At 39.5% G+C, this 23,638-nt stretch overlaps 1 protein-coding gene across 7 annotated transcripts in view; it reads right to left on the minus strand.

Annotated features, from left to right (window-relative positions):
- The window catches only part of Dock3 (dedicator of cytokinesis 3), a 389,362-nt gene that overhangs the window by 101,486 nt on the left and 264,238 nt on the right, over positions 1-23,638 (minus strand). For all 7 annotated transcript variants that reach the window (XM_085689689.2, XM_085689687.2, XM_085689686.2 and 4 more), the window contains exons 13-21: positions 22,849-22,937; positions 22,141-22,266; positions 10,935-11,059; positions 9,274-9,436; positions 8,482-8,588; positions 7,761-7,932; positions 7,307-7,404; positions 5,534-5,617; positions 3,892-3,992 (exon numbers count right to left, since the gene is read on the minus strand). In XM_085689689.2, coding sequence (XP_085545815.1) covers positions 3,892-3,992; positions 5,534-5,617; positions 7,307-7,404; positions 7,761-7,932; positions 8,482-8,588; positions 9,274-9,436; positions 10,935-11,059; positions 22,141-22,266; positions 22,849-22,937 — 1,065 coding nt within the window. The remainder of the gene's footprint in view (positions 1-3,891; positions 3,993-5,533; positions 5,618-7,306; positions 7,405-7,760; positions 7,933-8,481; positions 8,589-9,273; positions 9,437-10,934; positions 11,060-22,140; positions 22,267-22,848; positions 22,938-23,638) is intronic.

The following is a 23,638-nucleotide window of genomic DNA, read 5'->3' on the forward strand; positions in this document are numbered from 1 at the left end:
TATTATACAATGGAAGAAAGAAAGCAATTTTAACAGATGGTGCTGGCATAACTGGACATCAACCTGTAGAAGAATGAAAATAGATCCATATCAATCACCATGAAAAAAAACCTCAAGTCCAAATGGATTAAAGAACTCAATATAAGCCTGCAGCTCATATTGTATTTGTTGTGACTGACAGCTACTCTAGGATGAGGAAAAAGGAAAGGGCACTTGTTTTTAGCCACTTATTTATTTGTTTATATTTATTTTTTATGAGAAGCTCTACTTAGAGCAATAAGGTAAAAAAAAAGAATTTAAAGGCATTCAAATTGAAGTGAAGAAGAAAAAATATGTCTATTTAGATTTTATATATGTCCATTTCTTATTGTTCCACTAGTCATCATGATTGTGTGAGTGTGTGTGTGGAGTCACTGAAGATCTCATAAAAAATGTTAGCACTAGGGTGGATAGCTGGAAAGAGGCCTGAAAGGGAGCAGATAGTAGAACACATGGGAAATGGGAGTCAAGAGGAGGAATACTGGGTTGATAAGGTTTAAACACAGAGAGGGTTAGGAGGAAGGGTAACTGAAAGTAAGGGTATAAGAAATTATATGGAGAGTAAGACTGTGTTGGAGACAAAGATCTACATGCCAGTCTGGGCTTCCCTGGCCCAGAGAAGAAAACAGGGGCTTACAGATACTGCAAGGCACCTGGTGGATGTGTTCTTTTATGGAGAACAAATATATAGTGGGGAATGGAGGAGAGAGAGAGAATGGTTCATGTCTTGTGAAGAGAGGCAGATGTAAAAAGGTGAAGGCAGTAAGGAGTTGGCTGAGGTTGGTGGCAATCCTGTATTCATGTCTGTGGCTTCTGTTACCACCAAAGGCAGAGAGGTACGGCTGCAGAGAGTAGGTCCTGTCCCTCATTGACTGCTGCACTTGAGAAAGTGGGCCCTGCACCTAGCCTGAGCAGTTTGACAGAACTGACTGTTGTTGATGACAAGGTGAGCTGGCCCCAAGGGCATGAAAGTGGGAAAGCTAGTCCCGCCCCCTTGTCTGCCACATGGTGAGATGGATGAGGGAAAGATGTCCTTCCCCCTTTATTACTTGCCGCCTGTGTCAGGCATGAAAGCTGATCCAGTCCCTCACCAATTGCAGCACTAGAAAGAGCAGGCCCTGCACCTCACCTGGGCAACAAGGTAGAATTGGCCCTGTTAGCGTAGTAAGCCAACCCTGAGGGTGTGAGCGTGGGAGTGACCCTGCCAACTGCAGCACTCAGGATAGCGGGCCCTGTACTTCATCTGGGCAACACAGTAGAGCTGACCCTGATGATGGGTGTGTGGGTGAGCTGGCCCAGAGGACATGAGCAGGAGAGAGCTTGCCCTGATCCTTATCTGTCATATGGTGGCATGGGCAAGGGAGAGAAGCGCCCCCATTCACACTCCCTAAGGCCTGTGGCAAGTGGGAAACCTGTCCCTGAGGTCATGAGAGTGAGAGAGCTGGTCCTGCCTCTCACCAGCTATAGCACTCAGCAGAGCAGCCCCTACAACCTCACCTAGGCAACACAGGAGAGCTGGCCCTAGGGTGTACATGTTGGCCAGCCAGACTCGGGAAATGAGAGCAGGAGAACCAGGCTTCCCTTGACTGCTTACTTCATAGGGTGAACTGGCTAGGGCAGTGCTGGAGAGTTCACCTTGGTATTGAGGATGCAGGAGAACCATCTGCTGATCAACCCAGCAACCACCAAGACCCACGGCCAGAGTTATGAGTTGGCCCATCCTAGCATCCACCCCATCTGTGATCTGCTGGAACATATGAAGGGGCTGTTCCTGAAGACCCAAAGTTGCAGAATCTCCACAAAGCAATAATAACAGGATATCCAAGAGGAGCCCCATGGAGGGCCTAATATCAATGGTGGAGCAGAAACCAGAGACCTCAGAACCAGACTAAAGACTCAATGCAATGAACATTTGCAAGTAATGATATGTAGACTAAAGGGTATACTGTGTGACTCACTGAGTCACACTACGGCTTCCACAACGAGACTTTTCCTTTTTCTTTTTATCTCTTTTCTTTTAAATTTTATTTATTTTTCCTGGTGGGGGGTTATAAAGATAGAGGGCAGATGGGAAGGGAAAGGGAGATGAATGGGATCAAGATGAATGATGTGAAATACACAAAGAATCAATAAAGAGTTAAATTGGAAAAGAGAAATTATATGGATACCTACTATTCTATAAGCTAATTCAAAAATATATTTTAAAAATGAATTTGAATGGAAATAACATATACAAATGGATGACAATCCCAGAAGCCATAGACAATCAAACAAATATCCCACTGGTAGATATGACATACCTCCCTGTAAGTTGTTGGCCAGGAAGGTACAGAGACCCCAAACAACACAAGGTATAGCCACTGCTCTGTAATTGGTAAGACCTTATTTCTGAAGATACCACACACCTTGGCTGCAGGACATAAAGAAATCAAGCTGGAGCTGAACTGGAAACTCCCTCCCTGCTGGCTGCCATGCACAGTGCCAGAAGATGCTACACAAGTTGTAGTAGCTGGAGACACAACTCATCAACTGCTTTACCCAGCAGAGGACCTAAGTATGTATGCCCACCAGTGTAATAGCATTTTGTGGTTAACCAAGTGCACTCTAATTGGATTGGAGGCCTGCTCCACAAGAAGGAATTCAATGAGTGCTACTGTAAGCCTGATTAAAACAGAACAAAAACAAATACATGTGTGGAGAGTATTATTATGGTTGTTTTGCTAAAAGGACATGATATCAAACTGCCTCTAAGTATTTACATTTATACCGATACACAAGAGCTACTCTCAATCTTAACCATACAAGCTTCTTTTGTAGAAATGGCACTAAATACAAAAACTCATGGCTACTCAAAGTGCTGAGAATAAGTGACTGTTGAGTTCTCAGCCCTACACAAGACATCTATATCACCCTCTTTAAAGATCAAGGAACATAAAGGAAGAAAGGGTAAAAAGAATATAAGAGCCAGATGACAACAAGAAAGGCTATAAAATGTTATCTTCTGGGCACGCCATGACCATTGCAATAGTGAACTAATAGCCCCTGCAGTTGCCTGCACTGGATATGCACAAGACTGGGGCTGTCAACAGCCAGTCAAAGATAGGGGAGAGGCTCATGGGGCCCTACGCCTCCTGGGAAACTACTAGCATTGATGGATGCTGGGCAAAGGGAAGCTATGGGAATGCTCGGAATCGAGTCTTAGTCCTCTGGCAGAGCACCGAGTGCTCTTAACCAATGAGTCTTTTCTCCAGCTTCCTATTGTTCATTCTTTTTTTTTTTTATTTTATTTTAGAAAGAGTTATAATTTGGCGACCAAGTAAACAGCTGAAATAGAAAGCAGACTGCCTTGTCACAACCCACACTAAGTTCTGGCTGCAGGTCATCAAGAGAGTTGTTCTGAGTGGTCATCCGTTCAAAATTTGTACTATTGTTCATTCTTAAAAAGAAAATTCTGATATATGCTATAACATGGTGACTTTGAGGACATGGTAAGAGAAACAAGCTTTTGAGGTACTTAAGAGCAGTTGAAATTCAAAGACCAAAGTACATTGTTTTTCAGAGGCTGCGGACACTGACAAGTATAACTGTTAGATGTTACAGAGTTTTGGTTTGTGAGATAAAAAGAATTTTGGAGATGGATGGAGTTCTTGCGATGACTCTATAACAATATGAGTAAATTATTTTAAATCTAAAAATGGTTATGATAGTAAATTTTATATTATATATTTTTAAACCACAATTACAAAAGTAACATTTAAAAAGTCAGCTAAATTAATGCCGGCTACAACTGAACTTTTTAAATTTTTGATTTTCCATTCAAATCATATTGTAATGATACCAAATTAAACTTACTTATATGCCAGGGCTCCAGCAAAGTGCTTTTGGATATATGTGTCCATCACAGGTCGGAAGTGGAAATATTTTATATCTCGAAGCAGGTTAATGATGAACACCTGAGAAGACAGAAAGATGGCCACCATGGTCTAATTAGAGGCCTCAGAAAGATCCCTATGAGGGAACAGACTCTTGTTCTTCGAGAGCAAACTGTTAGTGTTCCCTATGAGAACTAAACATGAGATTTCCATTATCTATTTTTATATCTTATTTTTTCTTTCACTGACTTTCCAATTCACAGCTGTACCTTATCAGCTTGTGCCTATGTTACCTGGAGCCTCTCCATTCACCACAATGATGAGTGGTGCAATATCATCAAGGACAGATAATACAATACCAGTGTAAGTGACATAAACACTCAGGTGTTCTAAAAAACTTAGAAAAGTGGGCAATTAAAGCCTGTGGAAGGTTGTGCTCTTTCAAAAAGGGTCTCATGACCAGGGAACAATGAAGAAAAGAAAAGCCAGAGAATCATTCTAGCTTTAGCTTCAGTTCTCTGTCACTTAGACTGGAGCACCAATTCATCTTGAATAAACAACTCTCCTGTGGGACGGTAGATATTAAACTAAGTGTGCCAAACACTGTTAGAACTCTTAGTTGAGATCAAAGTAAGAGTTGTATGTGCTCTAACTGATGAGCCTTCTCTCCAGCCCTCAAATCCAATACTTCAAATTGATCTTGGAGGGATCTGATGGGTAGGTTGGCTGGTTAGTCTTCTTTGGGTGATAATCCTCAGAGTCTTTTTTTTTTTTTAATGAAAATGAGTCTTCTGCTAATTCAGTCTATTAAGTCGCTTCCTTTAGATATTTCTTGAAACATGTGATGGTAATAATTGATGAAGAACACATGCCCGACACTTCCTGGATGACCAGGAACTGGAGGCTGGTTATCCCAGAGCCTAGGGTAGAACCAAACACGACTGGCAAAATAAATACATGAAATATTTCCTAATGATGCTCTGCTATATTCACAGATCAGGGTCTAGTCCAGTCAACATCAGAGAAGCTGCCTCTATCAGTTGATGGAAATAGATGTAGAGACCTACAGCCAAACATGAGGAGGAGAGAGAACATAGCTCAGAGGTATCTATCATGTCCCTCCCCTCAAAGTTCAGGGAACTCCCTAAAAGAGGGGGAGGAGGAATTGTAGGAGTCAGAGGGGCGGAGGACACTGGGAGAGCACACCTTCAGAATCAACTAAGAAGGGTTCATGAGGCTCAGAGACTGATTTGACAATTGTAGAACCTGCGTGGGTCTGCACTAGGTCCTCTGCCTATATGTTATGGTTGTTGGCCTGGTGTTTTGGGGGGACTCTTGACACTGGGAGTGGGGGTTTCTCTGACTGTTTTGCCTGCTCTTGGGACCCTTTTTCTCCTACTGGGTTGCCTTTCCCAGTCTTGATAAGAAGGTTTGTGCTTAGTCTTATTGGATCTTCTTGTGCGGTGGTATGTTTTTTTCTGGGGGAAAACAAGGGAGGGGGAGTTGGTCTGAGGGAGACTGTAGGTAGGGGGAATTGGGAGAAGTGGACTGGGGGGAATTGCAATGTATTGTGTGAGAAAAGAATAAAAATAAAAAAAATTAAAATTCAGGAAATGACTTACCAGAGACTGAAAAACCAAAAGACCATATTTCTCTGTATTATCGTCCAAAATCACAAAAAGTGTATCTAATATATCCTGCAGAAACTGAAACAATACAATAAAGGATTCATGTAACTTAAAATTGTTGATACACGGTCAAATTTTCATATAACAATGATTTTTAGCTACTAGTAAACAATGACAAAAATCTTAAAAGCATGGCAAAAACCCTCTAGTACCTGTCTCTACCTAGATAAGGGATAACCAGGTGGACTATTGGGGTTATATATAGCTTAAGGATCTTGCAGAAGACCTATCTAAAGTAGCTCTTCCCATAGGGCAAATGTTAAACTTCTAAAGAAAGAGTAATCACCAAAATATCTCAGGAGAAAAGAAAATGCAGCCAATGAGGACTCTTAATGTGGATAAAAATCTGGCAGTATTATTTGTTGTTAGTTTTAATTTTGTTAAGTACATGCCTGTTTTTGAAGTTGCAAAACTAAGGTAGATAATAGTAAGTAACAATGGATGCTTGGAGCATTGAAAAATGAAATCTATTATCTTGTCAATCAAAGCATGTAAATGATACATTTATAACTTATTTCAAAACAATATGAGGTAACTTAGGGTTGTTCCTTCACTTTCTTCAGGAGAGCTTGGTCTACTCTGTAGTATTTCCTGCTGGACTTCTGCTTCTGGAAGTGCCTGGTACAATCTCAAGCTAAACTAACCTGCATCATCCAAATTTCCATTGTTCAGCCAGCTAATGTGGTAGTTTTGTTTTTTCACCAATGCAGTATTGAATTAAGAAAATTCTATTTTCCTGAAAGAGTAATGCAACCAGTTTATATCTTTGTACCACATTGGTTTTTAATAATTGTTTTGTTATTGTTATCTACATGTCTAATGGACAGATGCATTTTACATGTTTTCTTTTTCTGAAAGATACATTAAGCTTTCTATCTTCACACACGCAGTTAATAGAACAAGTATTTTTTTAAAATCAAGCAACAGAAGTGCCAGATTGTTTGATTGTGTTCCTGTATTTGTAACTATTTAGTTTAGTGTCTCCTAAAACCTAAGCCTAGAGGTTTTTACTTATGACCATGTATCATTCTTTTGTTGTTGTTGTTGCTATAACAAAATGCCAAGGACTAAATACTGTAAAAAGAAAAAAAAAACCCAAAAGAGAAAAGTGCTGCCCAGAAAATTCCTTAAAATACAACTGGAAAGGACTGTGTTTCATAAACTGAGAAATATCACAAAGATACATAGAGAAAGAATGTATGCTAGAGGCTAATAAAGAGTTCCTAGTATGGACCCCGGGTAAGAAGAAGGTCCACAGGTAACAGTTACATGTGTTAATGGACAGTACTCAGAGTGTTTATAATCAAGAGCCCAGGCTCGTGTGTTAGAGAGCTATAAAGTTCGGAAAACGAGAAAGACCCAAAGAAAGAAGAAAACAAAGACATTCAGACAGCGTGGCCACTGGGATTCACTCTGAGAAGATACTTTTTTTTTTTACCACTATCCTTTAATATTTTTGTGTGAAGTAAGACAAATTATTAAATAGGGTTTAAATTTAAATGCAATAAACCTTTCCTTGAAAAAAAAAGTAGCTAGCAAAGAAACTGGAGAAAACAAAAACCAAACAAAACAAAACAAAAATCCTTGACATTCATCTATTTTGTATTTGGAGAAATGGTCTAGAGGTTCATTGGCAGAAATAACAGGGAAGGCGTTCTGCCCATATTTTTCTTCAGACAGTGTGCTTAGACTGAGTTTGAGACATACCTTAACAATTTCTTCCCCACTGACATGCCGCAACCGCCCGAGGATGTCCATGATCCGATCTGGGAAAGCTTTCCATTTCAGCAGAGCGAGAAGGTCCACTAGAAGGCAAACCCAGAAAACAGTGAACCTCATAAAGTTGAGTAAGGCTCAGATTCTTTCAGGCAAAGACAAATGAAATCTAGGGAAATAAAAATAGTTGTGACTATAACGTATTTAAGTGCTGAAAAAAAGGGGGGGGCAAAGATGTAACTGTGCACCATGGATGTGAACCCTAGGAACTACAAAAGCCATGGATAACTTTGTGGGCTATTACTGTTGAGTGATTATTTCAATTTCAGAAAGTAAAAGAAAAGGTCTTTACTTTGTCATTAAGAAGCAGTCTTGATTTCAACACACACAAGCAACAACAACAGAAAACAAAGGAGAGAACCACTTTGCAGGTACTATTACCTACCATTCTGTGTGAGTTTGGTAGAAGAAAGTTGTGTAGAAATGAAGAAAGACTCTTTGGTGCTACGCTGGAAGATGAGGCTGGAGGGAATATTAGGGCAGCCATTGTAGTCTTCTTTGCAGCAGGGCAGGCCAAGGTACAGGGCATGGTTGTTAAATGTGCTATTTTCATCACACTGTAGGTAAACACAGAGAACAGAGGATGTTTCCTAAGCAACTCAATATGCAAAAACCAGTTCCAGGGAACTTGAGTTCATACTTCTAACTTTCTTCCTAAGGTTGGACCTTGATTGCAGGTTCTCCTTTAGGACTGCTTTCTGTTCATGATTTTCCTAGAACATGATAGGATCTGTGACTTCTATCTGATATATAAGCAACTTTGGTTAGCAGCTATGCTGTGGTAACTAACAACACCATGATCTCAAATAGCAAGGCTTAGAACATTTTAGTTAAAATAATAATGGCACAGAAGAGCAGTAATGGATTTCTCTTTAATGAAGTGAGAGGTGAGAAACAAAGAGCCTGCTGGTATCAGCTGTGGGAGAAGGGCCCTTAGAAAAGTGTTTAGAAAACTAAAGCCTGACCACAGCTGTCCTATTGTCACACACCAGTGTGCTACCTAGAATCCTCTGGCCTGATCAATGGAAGCCACTTAAGCAAGATTCATACTTGAGAATGGTCAGAGTAGGGTAAGGAATGGAGATAAAAGAAAGACAGGTCCGTACCTTATACACATAAAGCTCATGAATATCATCTGAGAGTGTGGTGCCATCATCACGCATCAGGGGAGAGAATGCAAAGCCAAAGAGTTTCTTTTCCCCTTTGTCCTTTGCTGCAAGCAGAGCCAATTATTAGAAGTACCCCCATATTTGTCATCCATACTCTTTTGAACTTTACTTCATTAACTACGTAGCGACCTGACTACAGGATGATGAGAAACATGCTGGTCTGAATTTCTATTTACTATCCCAAGGTATACATGGCTACCATGACCACTGGAGAAGCTACATTTCTGAACTCGATAAAATAAGGAAGGGGGTTCTTTATGAGTAGTTCAGTAAGTACAAAAGAAAACATTCCAAATAATACTAGGCATTTCAGATACCAGGAAAAGCAATATCAGATACCAAAGATTTTTTTAAAAAAATTATTTTCATTTGTGTGTGTGTGTGTGTGTGCGCGCGCGTGTGTGTGTGTGTGTGTGTACACAAAACCAGAAAAGGGCATCAGATCCCCTGAAGCTGAAGTTACAGACAGTTGTGAGTCATCTGATGTCAGTGCTGGGAAGTGAACTCAGGTCCTCTAGAAGAGTAGGTGGCTCTTAACTGCTGAGCCATTTCTCCAGCCCCAAACTCCATGATTTTGAACCACTGCTTTTATAGTCTAAGACATTTCCTCTGATGACATCCTATTTCTATTTATTTCTAGTTCCTAATAACAAGAATTTTCACAAGTTTACTTCAAGAGCAGAGTTATGTTTTTATCCTCAAGGGAATTGAAAGGGAAGTCTCACTCACTGGAACAATGTCTGAATTCAAAACGTAGATGGGAGCCCCGGAATCTGTCAATGGGAATCGGTAATTTGATAATTTCTCCCCAACGAGGACTATTACTGTGGTAGAGAACAAAGGAGTGATAGGAACTCCTATTTGGTTCTCCAGAACCCAAGCTGATACAGTCCTGGAAAATAAAAGCAAAATAAGATATTATTTTCATGGAAGAACTTTAGTTTCTGTCATTAGAATGCTTTATTTTATTCTATATGAAGATCTTATTTTTGTACCAGACCAGATGATAATACATTTGACACAAATTCATTATTTTTGGAAGTAATTATATAGAAAGTATAATTATTCCAGGAATGCCCAATCTGAGGTTCATGGACCACATACATCCTAGGATAGCTGTGAATGTTGCCCACAACATTTTTAGAGGACAACATGCCAAAATGTCAAAAGGTTAGGCATTCCTGGCAGGAGTCATAATGTTCCTTGTCTTCCTAGGGTCAGAAGTAACCATACAACTGTGACAAGCTGAAAGAAGCTGGTTGGTGCACCTGCATCACCAAGTACTTTCTGAGAAAGGAAATAAGAAGTTCCATGAGAGAAGTCAATTATACACAGTATTTTATCAGACCAAGAAGAAATTCTAAATTTTCCTTAATGCTATGTTGAACTATTTTAGGCTACTTTTATTAACTTTCCATAAACAAGGAATATCAGATTTAATCTTACTCTAACTTTGAAACATTACCATGAAGACTTAGCACTGTTCTGCCCCTTACCTTGGAAGATGGAATTTTGGGCAACAAAATTAAGGACAGTTCTCTTTCCACACACATCAGAGTGGCTGATAGCTCTGCTTTTCTGGTGCTTCCTTGCATAAGCAATGAGCATGACTACCCAGGGTATTTATTTAATGTTTTACAGTGATATACACAAACCACCGTTTCATCCCTGTTTAAACATTCTCCTCTATTTCCATCTGCTTTGGGAGACTATTTTAACTAATTTTGCCTTTTTCCTCTGTACAGTAGAGCTAATGATTCCTGTTCTGACTTCCTCATGAGGCCTGTAAAAGGCTGATCTGCCAAGTGCACTGGAAATGGAGACTAGGTATTGTTCACCAGGGTCCTCACCATGACAGAACTGAGGAAAGCACAGACAAGCTTAAAAAAAGAATCAGTTCTCTAGGTCTCCATTTTCAATGAAGAATGACAAAAAAAAATCCTTGTACTACATTGCTGGAAATAATTTCCTAGGTTGAATCTGTTCTTCTCTGCTCTAAAACTTGGTACTAGCAAGAAGGTCTCTAAATCCTACCTATTTCAAAGAGCAAAAAGACAAAGGAGGAATTAGTTATCACTACAAAAAATAGGCAGCTTTGTGCTTGGTAGAATGGAATACAGGTAACATGCAGGGCAGAACTAAAGGAATAGGTTTAAACTGGAGTAAGAGGCACGCAGGTTAGACACTAGGAAGAACGAATGCAAGGGCCATATGACATTAGGAACCCTTTCAAACCATGCTGTAGTGTTTCCTGGATGAAAAAAGAAGACGGGGGATGACAACACATATGGGGCCATTGAATTGGGTCCTGCCTAAAGGGAATGATCTTCTGGGCAGACAGTCCATGAAAAAAACATTAGCTTTCATTCTAAATTACTAACAAGCCTTACCTTTAAGATTTCTCCATCTGCATAGAGTACATACATGGTCACTTCAATATTCTTTTGTACACTCTTTCCCCCTCTTTCAAAATCCCCCTTCTCCAGGGTTAAGTACAAATCATTGCGGATATCACCTGTTGAGGGGGGGAAATGCAATGTGTTCATGACTACAGACACCACAATGCCCTGTTTGCATGAAGGATCAGGCTAGCATTTGAATCCTCAGGGCATTCCAAGCTTGGTTAATAACAATGGACTTTCCACCAACAACAGTACAGCAGTATCAGAGGGTTAGTTACATATTCTCTAAGTGTACTCTAAAGGTGTTCACTACCGCTTTCTTAGAGAATCTGATCTTGGGCTATTGGTGTTCAGACTGCTCAGTCTCTCTCCCCTCCAAGATGGCTACAGTAAAAGACCCTTAAAGAAGGAGATTTTAAAAATGATTTTAATCATGTCTGTCTTACTACACTAGTCTTTTCTCTTTTCCCCAAGAAATTGTCCCTTGTTCTTTCTTCATAGTTTTCTTTTTACAACTCTCAAAACTTTGGAGTCTGAATAAAGGACACATTGCTTCTTTCTGGAAGCTGATGAAAATATGTTTATTGCCTACAGTCATAATAAGAGAAACAACATTTTGTTTTGGTTAGCAAGTAAGTTTCCTGGTTTGGTCAGATATATGTAGCATTGCTATCTTTCTTGTACCAATACAGAGTTTTAAATAACTTGGCTCAAGTATAGAAGAGCAGTTCATGGCAAATGTTTTCCAGGAGCCTAGAGAACTTTCTCTAATACTAAAATCCATCCTGTTTCCTTAGACTCTCATGAAGGGAAAATGTGTTCTAAAGATCATATATGAATATTCCTATGGCTACGTGGGCAGGTCTGAAGGTGTCCATTTCTGTAGCTGTCTGTGCTTCAAAGTCTGACCAATTTAGAACTTCAACTGCTTCCTTTGTTTGGCCTTCCTCACATATGTTAATAGTACTGATATGTACAAGTGTGGTGGGGAAAGGCAGACAGAAAAAGGAAACTCAAATTCACCAGCTTGTTATTGTCTGGTAACAGGATGAATAAAATTAGTCACGAATGTACTGAAAGCCCCTAAAGTCTAAAATTCAAACTTAACTGGGACGTTTTCTATTGACTATAGTCATTATAATAGGATGAACCAGAATAGATGACATGTGAAAGCTTTAACAACTGAAACTGTTTCTTCTAATAAAAGTCTTTTAGTCATATGTTAGCTTTCCTGTGAAATTGTAATTATTCAGTTTCTAAAATGATTTTTAGCATTAAGTGAATAAATGAACTAAGATAATTTTAATGTTTATTTTATTTTATATGTATGGGATTTTGTCTGCATATCACATGTGTGCCTACTAGAAGATGGTGTCAAAGTTCTTGGAATTGAAATTTCAGATGGTTGTGAACCATCATGTGGGTGCTAGGAATTGAACACGGATCCTCTGCAAGAACAGCAAGTGCTCTTAACCTCTGAGCTGTCTCTCCAGTCCAATTTTAACGTTTAATCTAAAGACTAGGTACTTGGTTTACCCTGGTTTTCATTTTCTGGGAGTTATTTTAGAGATAGTTCATGCGGCTTTTAAAAGCAGCTATTTTTTGGCTACTTCAAATATTATTCTAATGTATACAAACTTTTCATTTCTGTGGATTTATGTGTATGTCAGCAATAAACATACCCTTGAAATGGAATGTTTCAAACTGTTCTAAGCAAAAACATCACAGAATATTAACACAAAACTGGGTCTTTTTCTTGTAGACTGTTTATACAAAATTTCATCTGTGTTGCTTTATTAATGAGCTCATGGTTTTTGAGCAGGATAAGGGAAAGCGCAAGTTTTAAAATAAGCTAGACATTCCTTCAGTTTTTACTCTTTTTGAAACAGAGTGTCTTAGTGATACCCTTGAAAAGTTTTAACACAGTACTACCCTCCGAGGTACAGACAGAAGCAGCTTGATTTCATCATGTCCATGGTTGCTCTTTATTTAGAGAATAGATCTGCCTAGACCAGAGATAATCTCAGAACAGGTATTAGACTGCCTTATGGGTTGTAATTTTGCAAATTATGTTTCATTTTTAAAAACTACACTTTGTGAAGGTTAATGCTACTTGAGGTGATGCCAGGCTTCTTGTCAAAAGGTCCCAGTGGTATCACTAAAAATGCACTGTTCACTAATTGTCCTAGAATTAGGAGAAAACCAAAAAAGCAGTGTGAATAGCCTCAGTGCACCTTATAGTAGTCTCCCAGGGCTCTCCCACTCTTCAGTTGTTCCCCGGCACACATTATATGTTCCCCAAACCCATCACTGGAATCATGCCTCAAGGCTAAGGCACTGTGTTCAGGAATAATTTAACACTCATTGCCAGGTACTACTTTCCAATGAGGGAAAATGACAGGCACTTTTGTGATAAAGATGGACAAGAAAGAGCTTAAGTTCTAGCTTTGAAGGCTTTTATGATAGTGTCTGGCTGATTATATTTTAATGACCCAGAAAACATATTAAAAATGAATTTCTATGGGCGGTGGTAGAGCACGCCTCTAATCCCAGCACTTGGGAGGCAGAGGCAGGCGGATCTCTGTGAGTTCGAGGCAAGCCTGGTCTACAAGAGCTGTTCAAGGACAGTCAATGTTACACAGAGAAACCCTGTCTCGAAAACAACAAAAAAAGTACAAAATAATTTAAAAAATGGATTTTTACCATTTACCCATTGGGATTAAAGTAAGTCTTATGTACATATATTTACAAAAAGATCATAGGTGATACTGGTACTCTTCCTAGTTATATCGTGGGGGCTTGCTGCAAGGGCAGTGAGAAAGTCTACTTGAGAGTAAAAGCCTGGGCAGCCCTTAAGCAGGCAGTTTGGAGAAGTGCTGGGAGGGTGAGGTCTATATACAGAAAGTGGTATTGTTGAGAGTTGTCCTGCTAATGAGTTGTCATAATTTAGGAAAAGAGCTGGGCACTCTGTGCTGTCTCTGTTGGGTACTCTCAGTTTTCTAATGATAGCAGAGGACTTAATATTTTATATCTCTTAGTGCCTGTATGCCACGCAACAGTGTTTCTTTCCTGGAGATGAACTAATTGGGTTCATTCTTATAAGAATGCCTCAGAATAAACTGTCTCCTCCTCTTTCACAGCTTTTATAAGAACTAGTGTCAGCTGTTGGTATAGCAGCAGGTCATGGGACTAGATACTTAACAGAAGGCAGAGGTAGAGACACTTCCTGTATAGATCTGGCAGTATTTTAGGTATGGTAGGTCAGTTGCATATTATGCTTTCACAATCCTTTATTATGCTAAAAATTCTGGGATAGAAGAATCTAAGTTCAAGACCTATGTATACTACATAGAGAGATACTGTCTCAAAAGACAAAAACAATTTTGACTGGCAATTAGTACAAAAACAGATTTCTGTCTGGATTTGGCTTAGGAGATTAGAATTTTTATAAACCTCCACATACACACACATATATACATACACATATGTATGAACTTTGCACACACATATATGTGAATACATAAAATTTCTACTATGTGTTAAAAAAATCCAGACTCCTGTGAGTCTACAGCAGGAACTGCTGGAAACAAAATTTTGAACCTGAGGCCACATTATCTTAAGAACTGGCCTGAATACTTCTTTAGGGTACTCACAAAAGAAGAGTTCTGAGAAGGTAACAGTGCTCTTCAGCAACCAGAAACCTTAGCAGGCTGGGAAGCACTCTGACAGTCTAGTCTTCCAAAATGTGCATCCTAGTGACTGAAGAAACACTGCACACAACACAATTGTTTCTTCTCGGAGTAGTCTCTTTATAGATATCAGAACCCCTGAGGTCTAATTCAGATATCAGAATATTCTGCGAGCAAGATTATCTCTTGTTAGATACTCTAGACTTGCTTGGGATTATATGTTTCCATGGTTCTTTGAATGTGACTGGCCCCATAATCTCATAGGGAGTGGCACTATTAGGAGATGTAGCTTTGTTGGAGTGAGTGTGATCTTGCTGTAAGAAGTGTGCAACTGTAGGGGTGGGCTTTGAGGTTTCCTATGCTCAGAAAAGGATATTTGACTTCCTGTTGTCTGTCTATCAAGATGTAAGGAGTCTCAGCTCCAGCGCCATGCTTCTTGCCATGATGATAATGGACTGAGCCTCTGAAACTGTAAGCGAGCCCCCCTCAATTAAATGTTTTCTTTTAGAGTTGTTGTGGTCATGATGTCTCTTCACAGCAATATAAAGCCTAAGACAGTATCATATCATTCTGGCCTATCTAGCATTCTATCCTGGTAGAAATGTTCTACATAGATTTGGGTATACAGTCTGGCTTGTCTTATTTTTATATCCACTCTACATAGATTATTCATATCACAAACTAGGGAGCTTTGAGTTAAAGTAAAGTGGTATTTAATACTCTATCATTTATTCTTTGTTCTAGACAGGACTAGCAAGGGTGTCTGTAGAAATACTTTCTTTCCCTTGAGACTGTGGAAAATAAAAACTGACTTTCTCCTAGAAGACATAGCTGCCTACTTGAGGTGGTGCCAAGTTTTTTTTTTTTTTGACAGAAAAAAGAAGACATATGCTTGTAGCAGCATTTATCAAAATGTGGAGATGCCATTCTACATGGGGTTTTGGCATAGGAGTCCGGATTGTATTTGTGGTAATTCTTACTTTCTTAAGGTAGTGAAGAAAGAAGACTCTTGGACAGACTGCACTAGATTACCCAGAAATGATAGGATCTTTATTATTCTCACATTGTCTTCAGTCGTACACTTCTGGATTCTAGCATTACAAAATCATAAATACCCTCTGTTCTAACAGGATAATAGTATGGGAGAAAAGTGATGTGGTTATATCTAATGAATCCTTTCTTGAGCCAGGAATGTGATGAACTTCTAACTAAAAAAAAACTTTGTTAGTCCTTTCAGAATTTTATACAATCCGTTTTGACCATATCTACCCCCTTCCCTATCCACCCAATCTTCTGTCTTCTTTTTTTTTTCCTTAATACCACCTATCAAGTCCAAAGTATGCCATCCATAAATTCTTGGATGTGTGGCCCTCAATTGGAGCATGATTTACCCCAAAGGGACTTCATTCTTTAAAAAAAAAACCCAAAAACTGACTTACACTCCATTCTTTAGAGGTACGCCCGAAGCTTTATTTCCCCACTTAAAGCCCATAAGGCCAAACATGCCTTGGTCAAGAACACATTTGATAAAGATTGACCACAGGAACACATTTGTAGTAAATCATTCTATCACTGGCCTTGTGAAGAGCTTTCCCCCCAAAGTCTTGTTTCTATGTCCTTGCCCTTCTTATGAGCTATGTCCTAACATAACTAAAGAGAAAAATCTTTGTCTTTCTGATTCTGTGGCTCAGAATAATAACTACTCATTTTTGTTTGTTTCATTTTCTGAGACAGGGTTTCCCTGTGTAGCCCTGGCTGTCCTGGAACTTGCTCTGTAGTCCAGGTCACCCCCAAAGTCATGGAGATCCACCTGTCTCTTCCTCCCAAGTACTGGGATTAAAAGCATGCATCACCACCGCCTGGCCATTATTTTTTTATAACTTGAGTAATACAAAATGTCTCATTTAAAAGTGCTTTTCTCTATCTACACTTCAAACTTCTGAAAATACTTTTAAAATATTGCAGTATGTCCTCAGATTTTAATAAACACCCAAAGAAAAATGGTGTTTAAGATTAGGCTGGTAGCTTTTCTTTTAGCTCTTGTCAATTACCCAGGAAGGCGAGATTGATGAAGGATTAATAATGTACATGACACCCCACCCAGTATTGCAACATTCCATGAAACATATGGTGATGAGAACAAAGCAGGCAATAAGCAGTCAGGACACACGAAATCAAGAACTTACACCCAACTATCTTCATCTCTGCATCAGAAAAAAGGGGCGAGAATGAGGGGAACAGCACAGAGAAAAACAAGAACAATTAAGACAAACAGGAAAAGAGAAGAAACATCACTTGTGATGAAGCATGCACTTTTTTATTAAGGATCAAAGAAAATGACAAGAGTGTATTTACAAGCACAAAGGCAAAACTCAGAGGCCCCATAAGAGGGGTGGCATGCTTGCACAGCATGTGCAAGTCCAGAACAACCCAGAGACAAACACTGTTTGCCTGAGATCTGACTCAGCAGGGACAAACCACACATACACAAAGCAGAGTACTTTTTAAGTCATGGCTCTCTCAATCTCCTCAATCTTTCTCTTTTTTTAATTTTGAATTTAGGTTTTATTTTTTGTTATTGTGATTCTGTACACATGTATGATTGTGTATGTGAGGGTGGGTTTATGTATGTGTAGAGGGCAGAGGACAACTTTCAGGAGCCAGTTCCATCGTGGGTTCTGCAGATCAAATTCAGACTTGCACAGCAAGTACTTTTACTTACTATGTCATTTTTACAGTCCTAAGACATGGCTTTATCATAATATATTTTTTAAAATTTGTGTGTGTGTGTGTGTGTGTGTGTGTGTGTGCACATGCACTCATATACTTGTGTCTATGAAACCCAGGTGAGAGAGTCAGATTCCCTGAAGCTGGAGTTACAAGTAGTGAGTTATACAATACAGGTGCTGGAAACTGAACCCAGGCTTTCTGCAGGGCAGTGCATGCTCTTACCACTGAGCCACCCCTCAGTCCTAACACATGGTTCCTAAAGGGGCTCCCAGATTAGCACCATTCTTCATCACCTAAGAGTTGGTGAGAAAACCAAACTGTTGTGCCCAAACTCAACTTAGAAACTCTTGAGGTGGGCACAATAATCTGTTTTTCTATGTCTTGCAAGTATTTCTGATTCATAGTAACATTAGAAAACCACTGCTTCAGGGGTAGACGTGTTCTAATTAGAATAACATACTAAGTCATAGGTGGATTTTTATATTAGGATAGAAGACCATTTAACAATTTTGAAATTTGGCCCATACCTACTAGAGACAATAAATACCCTTAGAAATCCAAGACTTTGAAAACAGAATAAAATACTGTACTTGTCACAGAATCACAAAAGAATTCTCTGTATTTCCATTAACCCCAGGAGAGAGGCTTCTCAGGAAAAATAAGAAATAAAATAAGAAGATATAGGTACGAGCACATCGCTGCTGGCTTAAGTATGGTGTCTAGAAGGGTATAGTACCTTCATGAACAGATATTTTAAGCATGTTACACTCTGTTGGCTTCCAGCATTCTTTGGGGGTATCACCGTGGCTAACACTGACCTGTGAGTCACTTATCCCCAGGAACAGCTGTCCTAATCCAGTCTTTCTCACCCACCATCTTTTAAAATACAGGAAAGGGCTAACGGTAAGCTATAGAGTTATTGTACCGAATAAAGATAATCTTGAAGGATGGAGAAAATAGAGAAATATTGTGATTAACCAATACAAAGTTTTAGGAGCTCAGTTTGAAAATGAAGAGAAAGCTTAGCTGGTAAAGTGCCTGTTGCACAAGCATGAGGACCTAGGTTAAGATCCCTATCATCACATAAAAAGCCAAGCACAGTGGTTTACGTCCCTAACTCCAGCATCAGAGTATGGAGACATGTTTCCCAAAGGCTTGCTTGCCAGCTAATCTAGTCAATTGGTGAGTTCCAGGTTCAATGAGAAGCCTGTCTCAAAAAAAAAAAAAGAGAGAAAGAAAGAAAGAAAGAAAGAAAAAAGATAGTGACAGAAGTGTCAACCTGGTGTCAACCTTTGTCTTCTACACACACACACACACACACACACACACACACACACACACACACACAAATATAAACCCACAAACACATATAACACCACATACTTACACAAGACAAAGAACAACTATGAGCTAGGTGTGGTAGGGCCAATGTAAAAGCAGCATTTGGGAAGTAAAAGCAAAAGGATCAAGAGTTCAAGGACAGTCTCATTTATACTCATTTACATAAGGAATTCAAAGCCATCCTATCTCAATCAAGGCTTAAATTCCTGTATCTATTTCTTCTTTTATAACATAACAAGGCACTTTCTGTTAGGCATGCCTTTTTATGAGGCCTTAAGGGCAATGATTCTCAGAATTCCTGCAGTATCACTGTTGCCTTTTGCTCATTACTAATGGCCATGAGTAGAACTAAATGGCTTAATTAGGAACTCAGCTGTGGCACAGAGGCAGTTGTCTTTTGCTTACAGCATCCACCTTGTGTGTACATAAACTCTCATAGAAAACAATGAAAAGAAGTCAGAAAGACCTTTCTAGAAGTGACATGCTAGATATCTGTGCCTGGAGTCCAGCTTAATTCCTCTATGGCATTCTAGCAACATGTTTTGACAGAGATCTATCTGGGACAGCCTGACAAAAATAGACCTCTCCATATGAGTATCTGGTAGTTTCTGCCAAATACTGGATCACAGCTTGCGAGTAATTCTAATTTTTCATCATTTACTATAACTCCTCAGGCTTTAGTGTTGGTGTGCTCACAATTACTGGCACAGTTTCTTTTCTTGTTCTTGCTCCATGTGGCCATGTGTCAAGAAAATAAAGTTGCAGCTTCTTCTAAGTTGGCCAGCTCTGTGAAGCTGAGGAACTGTTACAGCCCAGGGGCAATGCTGTTTTAGAAGAAGGGTGCCCCAGCTTCAGAAGGAGAAATGGCTATGACTTACCAGACTCTCCAAGGCCTTTTTCCCTACAGTCATTGTTCCCAAACCAGACTGACCACATGTATGCATGCACACACTCATGAGCTCTCGCTCTCTCTCCCTCACTCTCTCTCCCTCCTCCCCTCAAACACACACACACACACACACACACACACACACACACACACACACTTTAGTAGAACCTGTAGGTGCAGGACTAACACCCTGTCTGAGGATTGTGAAACCCATTCTGATGATATATTGGAGCACAATATAAGACGACGACAGTTGTAATGTCAAGGGTTGCCATTTATGTAAAAGGCTCTTTCCTAAGAAGGAGAAAGGATAGAGTATGGGACAGAATATATACAAAATACTGCTTACTTTTAGCTATAATACTCATCACTGCAAAGGCAGACAACCCAGAAGTAGCACTTGTATGTCCTGGCCCCAGGTCTCCGAGAAATGCCCAATGTCGTGTGCCTTGTAGAGAAAATCATCTGATGACACTTTAGCTTCTCAGGAAAATACTTCCTTAACTTCAGTTCGTCTCACTTATGCCTGACATCACACACTTCCAGTCATTTTTAGTGCAGATAAAAATCTGTTCTAAACCTGTGTGTCAATGCTACAAAGTAAGGGAGAGTACTCGAGCAGAAGGTATTTTCCATACATGAAAGTTTTTTTTAATGTATCTTGCTAATATAATTTGTACAAATATATGCATGTGTGGAGGTTATAGGAAAGTCAGATGTTATTTCTCAGAAGCTGTCCACCTTGGATTTTTTTTGAGAAAGGGTTTTTCACTGGCATGGAGCTCTGCCAAGTCTGCTAGGCTGGTTGGCCAGCAAGCCTCAGGAATCTGCTCATCTTTGCCTCCAAGTGGAGTGCTGAGATTATACCATACACTACCCTACCCAGCTTTTTAAAATGGGTTCTACTGATTGAGCTCAGGTCCTCATGTTTGCAAAGGAAGCATTCAATTGACTGAGCTGTTTTCCAAGACGTTATGTACAATTTTGACTGACCTTTACTTCTTTCTAGATTCTATTTAGTTAGCTCCAATTCCATGAGCTATTACGAAGTTAATGTCCAGATATTATACAAAAAAATAAACTTAAGAAAAAAAAGGGCTCAAAGGACATATATTATTCCACCAGAGTCAGCCTCCAGACATCTAATTTTGAAACGGTCATTAGATTCATTAGATTAATTTCAGTTAGCCTTTATTCTCTTTCTAAAGTCACATCGCTGCAAAGCTGAGAGTGTTGTTTGGGATTTCCTTTCCCTGGTTACAGGGTACAGAAAGGGCTGAAGAATGGGATCAGCAAAGTATAAGAGCAGCTTCCAATGGAACACTCACCTTTATGACAGCCAGATGGAGGCCCTTCATAAGCATGAAGTCTCTTAGCACTTAGCAATAAACATAATTGATCTAGTTGGCCTAAATTTGCCATCCAAAGAGCCTCCTGTGTTCATAAGTAGGAAATAAAAGCAGGGCACAGCAGTTTACTCTGTATACACAATATTCACGGGGAGAAACTGAAGGTGACAGAAAATAAATCTGGGCAAACAGAGTAGCTGGAACCCATTGTGTGGGCCTTCTTTATGCTCAAGTCACATTCCCCTTTGGGTGTACATTGGCAAATGATTCCAATAAGAAGATTTAGTGAAGAATCAGGAAGAACTAATAAATGACATATAATGTAGTCACATTTAATCCACCCAGGCCTGGCTCTTCTCAGCAAAACAAGCTTTGCATAGGGAATTAAAACTCAACTGAGAGGCTAGGTCCACCTTTCCTAGAGTCAATTTATCCAGACAGCCAAGTATTGCCCGTTCTGAGCTTCCTATCCTTCGTGTCTTCTTGGTTATCCAACTGCCTACCACCAATCTCTACCCAGCCCTTTCACTTCTGACAGCTCTTAACAGCTCCAGCAGCAGTTCAGATACACTTTTCCAGCTCTGCCTCAGCCCACCTAACAGAAAACACAAGACTAGTATTGGCCTAGGAAATACTTGAGAGGCTGCTCATCCCTCCTCTCTGCCCTGAAACTCCACTGAGACAACTGCTGAGAAAATGACCAGGCAATAATATCTAGAATGCCCAAATTTATACCATTTGTATGATCTATTTTCTGTTACATTAAAATGTACCCATAATTCCTATACAAACTGGAGTCTCTGAGAGTGAAGAATTTTGATAAATTCTTCCCCTGAAGTGGGAAATCCTTGTGAGGAAATCTTCAGCTAGGGAATGTGATGGAAAAGGTTACAAAAACACATCTCTAGGAAGAAATTTCATGTTGGTTCTCTTATTGCCAGAACTCCATAAAGCCCATATGCTGAGCTGTCATGCTGCACTGGGGAACACAGGACCAGGGCTTCTGGTGAAGAACAAATGCTTACAAGACTCAAAGGGCTACTGCTGAAAACTACAGTCAGTCACCTGACTTGGGAGGCAGAGACTTTAATGACTGTATAGCTCACCTGAATAACTTACCACCTGCTCAAGCAAGGAGCACTAAACTCCATTCTGCTAAGCCATCTCCTTCCCCATCCCCAAGTAGTTCTTCCTACCTGGCATGATAACATCAGGAAATCCCAATTTTCTTGTAATTGCTAATCCTCTATTAAATATCATGGGATTTTCTCTCCGAATCTGTTCCATGTCACCACGAAAAAGCTGTAGGGAAATAATAAGACCTACAAAAAATAAAACATTTTTTTATTCAGAATCACATAACGACTCTGCGCATTGTACTATGAAAGACACCAAGTGTCTCTCTTTTCCATTTCTCCTGCCACAGTGCTAGGGATAGAATCTAGAGCTACATGTTGAGCAAACATTTTATCACTAACCTACACCACTGCCCTGATAGTTTTCTTAAAAAACTAATCATTAGTGCCAGGCTTTCTTCAAGATGCAGACATTCATTAGGAGTAGGAAGAGCACTGATACTAATGCTTGTCTTTTTGTTCAAGAAAACAGACTTAACAATGTAACGAACCTTGAAACATTTTGCTCACTGGACTGGAGTTCAAGTTATTTAGCAAAGTGTATAGAGTTCATTATTAAAAAACCAAAATATATTTTAGTCAGCAGATACTAAAACGGTCTTAAATGACTAGATGTAGAACTAGTACTAGAAAACTCCGAGGAAGGAAACAAATGTGAGCAGGAAATAAAACTTTACAATTCAGTCAATCCACACCAGCCACTGAAGTGCTACATGGCTAGCACATACAAATGCAACACAAAAGTTTCTTGTCAAAGAAATACATCACCATGGCTGGCACTGGGGGCGGAGTACTTGGTGCTTGACTTTCGGATGATGTTCTCATGAATCTGGGTCCACTCACTCTCATTGTTACATCTGTAACAGAAGGACAGGTATTATGGCTCACCAGAATTTACAACATCTGGTCTGGTGGCTCAATGTTGAGCAATGAGTTGGAAGGGAAAAGGATTTCCTACAAAAATGAGTATATGCTTTATAACTAGATAAGGTTCTTTTGCTGTTAAGTGTAGAGGACCGACACTGGGAGAAAGAGTAGATATTAAAATGAATCCTTACATATACACATATAACAATGTGAATATTAATACAACATACATATAACTTTGAAACTTTAAAATTAATCCTTGCTAGTATGCACACACATAAACACAAACACACTGCACATATATACCCACATGTCTATAGCTTTTGGGGAGTGCTAAGGATTGAACCCAAGGCCTTGTTATAAGAAACACATATTCTGCTACTAAGCTACATTACCAGGCATACATATTTACTGAATGGAAAAATAGCTTCATCTCTGAAGTAGAGTTATTTCTTTTCTAGCTTTGCATGTACATGTACGCAGGGACACACACACACACACACACACACACACACACACACACACAGGGAGGTGGGAATGTTTCCTGATAGAGAAATGTTTCTCTCAACAAATACTACTGTTTAGAAACTGTCATGACATTAGCTTTTTTCTTTACCATATTAATCTTTAATGAGGTATATTTAACAGTTGAGGTGAAAATTTGCACAGGTATTCAGTAAATGAAATTTCA

The sequence above is a fragment of the Myodes glareolus genome, chromosome 4 (genome assembly GCF_982192425.1).
Source record: "Myodes glareolus chromosome 4, mMyoGla1.1, whole genome shotgun sequence".
NCBI lineage: Eukaryota > Metazoa > Chordata > Mammalia > Rodentia > Cricetidae > Myodes > Myodes glareolus.